Here is a 6227-nt window from a genome sequence, read left to right as displayed (position 1 = left end):
ATATATATATATCGCTATTTATATAATAGCTACAATTTATGAAGTATTTAAAATTTAGCCACGTCAAATCAAACTTCAGACTTCCGGCTAGAGTCATAAAAGTTTGAAAATTCCCGTTGAAAGATCTGAAGTTTTGAACTATTATGCTGAACTTCAGACTCGTGATCTGAAATAATAAGCAGTCTAAATTTTTCCCCGTCTAAGTAAGCTTTAAAAACATTATAAAAAATGACTATATTTTAAATACCACATCTAAAAGTGGCTAAGTGGTGGTATATTTCTACAAAGAAATCCATCACTGCAAAATTGAAGCCCAGCCCACAGCCACTACACCCTCTTTTATGTATCCCAAAATTGGTCTCAAGAAAACATAAAAGAAAACCTAATACCAAAACAATTGTTGTCTCTTTCTCTCTCTAGACCTTAGCGGCTCATCGTTCAATGGCGGTGGAAGCGACAAACCAACCAAAACTCCGATGGGGGGAGCTAGAAGATGATGCGGAGGACTTGGATTTCCTTTTACCACCGAAGCAAATATTCGGGCCAGACGAGAATGGGGTGAAGAAAGTAGTGGAATACAAGTTTAACGCTGAAGGAAACAAGGTGAAAATCACTACTACGACACGTATCCGTAAGCTCGCGAATGCTAGGCTGAGCAAAAGGGCTGTTGAGAGGCGGTCTTGGCCTAAGTTTGGGGATGCAGTTCATGAGGATGTCGGTGCTCGTCTCACCATGGTTTCTACTGAGGAAATTATTCTTGAGCGCCCTAGAGCCCCCGGTATCGATCTTATCTTCTCGTATTTGGTTAATCTTAATTGGGTTTTTCTTTCTGTTGTGATTTGTGATTCTGCGTTTATTGTGAATTGGGCCGTTGCAATTTTGTTTTTCTGGGGTTATGCTGTATTTGTGTTATTATCAGGGGCATACGGATGTAGATCATAAGTAGCTATGGCTTGGACCCTGTATATATGTGTCTAAAATCCACTAAATAAATACAAACAATGGTTTTTGAACTCAGTAAATCAAATGGGAGTGGTAGAATCCGGAACTCCAACTCATATTGTTCTAATCCTAGATCCTCCTCTGGACTTATTATCTGGTTTGTTGTGAGTTGGTTGGTATTTTTTGACTACTGTAGCAGGGTAATTATCTGGTCGATGTGATTTTGTTGTGATAAAAGATGCTGTCAGATCTCTGTGTATATGGATAAAGGAAAAGAAGGAAATTTTCTTGTTGTGCTTGTGTTTTTGAATTTAATATATTAGCATGCTATGTTGATGTTCTTTTTGGGTTTTGTTGCTGTTCAAAGGCAGTAATGATTAATAGTGTAGGGAGAATTAGATTTTATTTTGGGGGGAGGGGGGGGGGTGGTGGTGTGTTAAAAAGTTGTTAGTTGGTTTGAAATAAGGACCATCATTTGGATGAATTTGTTCTCTTTAGTCGAATGCAATCTTTTATGATGCAGGCTTTAGTCTTAGTATGCGAAATATCTGAGGGAAAAGGATTGTTTTTTTTTCTTTCTGCATCTGCATATCAGGTATCCCATTTAAGTTAAGTATTATTTGCTAAAAACATATTTAGTCAGGTTCTCGTGCTGCTTAATATATGTAGTTATGCAGTCGCATGTCACATGTATTGATGCAAGATCATTTATTATTTGCTACCCAACCCAAGTAGTGAGCCAAGTAGTTGCAATTAATTGTATGCATTCGCCAAGATTCGTGTCAGCTATGGTGATGGTACTGCACCTTTGTTAAGGAAAAAATTGGCTTTTGCGGCTATATATCCGGTCTCCTATTTGAGAAATCAGAAAATTATACACTTGTGGAATGCTGCCCGTGTATCTATTTTAATGAACGTTGCAACTTTGTTAAGGAAAGAGATTGTATTATTGAAACTATTTCTCCTGTAATGGGAGTTGAACACATTAAAGTTGTACGCATATTGACTCGCATTGATGCATGTGTGACCAGTATAGTCATACAAACTGTTTGTTGAATTGTTCTCTCACCTGCGTTTCTGAGAGTTGTACACATTATTGACTCGCATTGATGCATATGTGACCATTGTAGTCATGGAAAACTGTTTGGTGAGTTGTACCCTCATGTGTTTTCATTTAATGGATGGATCTTTTCCCTTTGAGTTTGCTATTTTTCTTTTTGGTTGTGGTGTTAGATGTTGTATATGTGTGCGAGTATTGAAGGAGACACATCCCTTGCCCTGAGCTGAAGTTAACGTTTACCTAACTCTGTTATTGTGATTATCTAATTCTGAACAGGTTCCAAGCAAGACGAAGCTAAAGCTGCAGGAGACTCTTTGGCTCAAATTGGAAAAGCAGGGGCTGTTCTTATGGTGTGTAGGACCTGTGGGAAGAAGGGTGATCATTGGACATCAAAATGCCCATTCAAGGATCTTGCTCAGCCAAGTGACACCTTCATGGATAAGCCACCGTCAGCGGAAGCTCCTGCTGCTGGAGCTGGTCCTCAAAAGGGTGCTTATGTACCTCCGAGCATGAGAGGCGGTGGTGCTGAGAGGGGAAGTGGTGGTGGCACTGAGATGAGAAGAAGGAACGAAGAGAACTCTGTTAGGGTCACCAACCTTTCTGAGGACACTCGGGAGGCTGACTTGTTGGAGCTGTTCCGTCCCTTTGGTCACGTCAGCCGAGTGTATGTTGCCATTGATCAAAAGACTGGAATGAGCAGAGGATTTGGTTTTGTCAACTTTGTCAACAGAGAAGATGCTGAGAGGGCCATAAACAAGCTGAATGGTTATGGTTATGACAATCTCATCCTTAGAGTTGAATGGGCTGCTCCTAGAACTAATTAGCTTTCTTTCCTAGGCCAATACTGTGTTGTTCCCAAAAACTGTTGTTGGGAACCATAATTTTGCTTCCTGTATGTTGTGTTTAAGAATGTCACTCCTGCCTCATTTATTGGAGGAACAAAAGAGAACGTTGTTTCCTTGATTATTTGTTCTTCAAAACTGTGATATGGTCATTCTGTCTAGTGCATATACATCTAGCTTTATTTTAAAAGATATTAATGTATGCCTGAATTTCAATCTAAATTGAAATAATTATCTGGGTACTCTGAATCTTGATTCTTTATGGGACGGCCAGAAGGAAACACAGTTTTTGGGAGCTTCACAAGGATATCCCTTCAGACACTTTGTTGTTTTTCGAGCAATTTATGAAAAACACGCATTGAGCTTCAAAAATAACTACCCTCGTCTCATTTGAAGATTAGTTACAATATTACTTATCCAATTAAAAAAATGCTGTATCCAATTTACTAGTTAAATTAATAAAGTGGTGTACGAAGAATGGGTTTGAAAATTGAGTGGATTTCAATGGTTTTGTATTTTTGCCTTGAGAAGGATGCTAAGATAGCGCAGCTCAAAAGGGTGGATATGAAATGAAATGGAATTTTTGAAGTATGTATTCTCATCTGCACCTGCACTAGAGAATTTATATTCGTTACAACTCTGCTGTGCTAGTTCAGCTAATTTTTACTACGTCTTTCTCGACTTGTTGATGACGTATATTCTAGTGTTTAAATTCTAAGCTAGCCATTCAACTTTATGTTTTGGTAGCCATTTTCATTTCACTGGGTATTTATATTTGGAGAGTTTTCAAATTCATGCCTCAAACTTTTCGTCATTCTTTTCTTTTCGTATTGGGATTTGGGAGAGAGTAACATTACTTTGTCAATCTTCACAAACAATATTGCGTTTGGTTAAATCATTTGAGAAAACCTTTTGTTCGTATTATACAAGTATGCTTTTGCCATGTCTTTCCCCAACTGCTTATGACCTTAAATTATGAAAAAGATATGTAAAAATTTCACTTTACCGTTGGAATAACTTACTCCGTCTCAATTTATGTGAATGCGTCGTGGAGTTTAAGGAATAAATAATGACTTTTGAAACTTGCGATCTAAAATAAACTATATAAATTTATGTGGCTAGAAATTCTCTCGGTAAGGGCAAAAAGAAAAATTTAAAGTTGAATTGTTATTAAATATAGAAATGTGTCATTCTTTTTAGGACTAACTAAAAAAAAAGGTATTACATTAATTGGGACTGAGAGAGAAAACAATTTGAAATACTTATTGTGAGATTTTGGGGGGGAAAAAAAAAAGAAATAGCTAGATTTACAACTGCTAATTGAAAAATAGCTACAATTTCAAAAGTAATCAAAATTTAGCAACTTTTTTTTTATGTAAAGATAAACTCTGAACAAAAACACCCTTAAAAATCCGAAAATCCAGCATAATATGCTGGAGTTCGAATTTTTTACATATGAGATTCCAACATAATGTGCTGGAGTTTAACATAATATGTTGGAAGTTTATTCGGAGGAGCTCCATAATCTAACATATTATGCTGGAACTTTCCGTGTGCTGGAGTTCCAACACAATATGCTGAAAGTTTTTACTCAGGAGCTCCATAATCCTGCATAGTATGCATGAACTTTCCGTGTACTGGAGTTCCAATATAATATGCTAGCATTAACTCCATAATCCACCATATTATGCCGGAACTTTTCGTGTTTCAGCAAAATAGTGACTATTTTTCAATGACTTTGTAAATGCTGACTATTTTTCATTAATCAGTACTGGTTACTGACTAACCAGTGCTATTTTCGCGAGATTTTGTGAATGGAAGAACTATTGGTGAAAACCATAAGACCACTTACTGTTTTTTAATTAAGAACTTTTTGCAAAAAACTTCTTGGAAAGAATTTAAGATAAACACGCTTTTGCAAAAATTGAAAAGATCTTGAAAGATTTTGAACAAAGAATAAATGAAGTTGTTTGAAAACTCTAGCATTAAACTTGCTTCTTTGATTCTTGCACTCGATTCTAATGTGTTGTTTAAAAGAAAGTAACAAACACTTCCCCATTATCTCATATGACTTTGGTCCAGTGGTAATTGTTAGGTTTCACGTATTAATTTTGATGATAACAAACTAACATAATTATTAATCAAAGAACATTTACTTGTGGTAATTTTATTTTTGCATAAGTTTATTCAAGAAAGAAAATGCTAATAAAGATCCAAACAAATATAAGAAAGAGAATATCATGAGAAGAATTTATGAGCGGAAATATTATCAAGGAAGATTATTTTCAGAGATTTGATCTCCAAGAGTCATAGAAGGAATAATATTTGAAAGTCAAATTTCAAATATTGAATAGCTTACTACAATATCAGAAGAAGAATCTGCGAAAATTATGGAAGAAAAGTTTTCCAATATCTTGAAAGGAAAGTTGCTAAAATCACGGAGAAGATCTATTATTTTGTGGAAGGAAATTATTATATGAAAAAGATACTACAAGGCCAATGAAAAATATATTTTCTATGGAAAGAATATATTTTCAGGAGTTCAAAGATGCTACTATTATTTATGAAAAAATATTCTTACTATATTCCCTCTTTAGTTATAGAAAGAGAATATATGTATGGCTATACTTCGATCTATGGTTTGGAAGGTAGATTAAATGATATTCTTACTACATTCCCTCTTTAGTTATATTCAAGGGTATGAATATAAAGTGATATAAGTACATAGAAGATACTATGGAAAGGAGTAGTACCAATCTTCTCAAAAGGAAAGCTTCATTACGAGGCTACAAGCCAAGGATGGTAACGGTGATCAACTTTCGGAAAGAACCGCAAATTAAGGAGCGAAGGAGATAAAAAGATTCTAATCTCATATGTCACAGATTAAGGAGTGAAGAAAGATACTTACTGGACTATACTTGGAAAGCCACAACTATTAAGGAAGAATCATACACTATCCAAGTTCAAAAGAAGGCTACAAAGTATGGCCAAGTTCATGCACTACTAAAGAGTTTGTTGGAGTATCAAAATATGGAAGGAAATAATTCTCAAAGTCCAAGAGAATCAAGGAATGGTCAAGATTAATTAGTAAAGCTAATCAAGAAGTCATCTGGACAACTCTCAAGGCTAATTGTGAAAGCAGATATTTTCAAGATGGAAAGTTTCATAAAGCACGGTCAAGAAAAGGCTTTGGACAGAAAATTCCTTTGGGTTATGCAATAGCCAGAACAAGTTGCAAAGGCTATATATATATAAGAGTTCATAGAAGATAAAAAGCACGCAACCTTCTATACAATTGTCTACCCAACTACAAGTTCTTTATTCTACTCTTAACAAGCATTGTAATTCACTTTTAGATTTATTGTGTACACAAAAGAGAGAAG

General features: G+C 35.5%; 1 protein-coding gene across 1 annotated transcript; it reads left to right on the top strand.

Moving 5' to 3' along the window:
• Positions 1-358: 358 nt before the first annotated feature.
• LOC107829260 (uncharacterized) lies at positions 359-3012 on the top strand. Its single transcript, XM_016656733.2, has 2 exons — positions 359-778; positions 2279-3012. The coding sequence occupies exons 1-2, from the start codon at positions 442-444 to the stop codon at positions 2824-2826; spliced, it is 885 nt and encodes a 294-aa protein (XP_016512219.1). The 5' UTR covers positions 359-441; the 3' UTR covers positions 2827-3012.
• The last annotated feature ends 3215 nt before the right edge of the window (positions 3013-6227 follow it).

This window comes from Nicotiana tabacum, chromosome 23, assembly GCF_000715075.1.
Source record: "Nicotiana tabacum cultivar K326 chromosome 23, ASM71507v2, whole genome shotgun sequence".
Classification (NCBI taxonomy): domain Eukaryota; kingdom Viridiplantae; phylum Streptophyta; class Magnoliopsida; order Solanales; family Solanaceae; genus Nicotiana; species Nicotiana tabacum.
The sequence above is the reverse complement of the archived record's forward strand: the minus strand, read 5'-3'. Positions and strand labels throughout refer to the sequence as shown.

Coding starts and splice junctions, on each gene's coding strand:
- LOC107829260 (XM_016656733.2), top strand. CDS start 442: ATGGCGGTGGAAGCGACAAACCAACCAAAACTCCGATGGGGGGAGCTA. Junction 779..2,278: donor TGAGCGCCCTAGAGCCCCCG/GTATCGATCTTA, acceptor AATTCTGAACAG/GTTCCAAGCAAGACGAAGCT.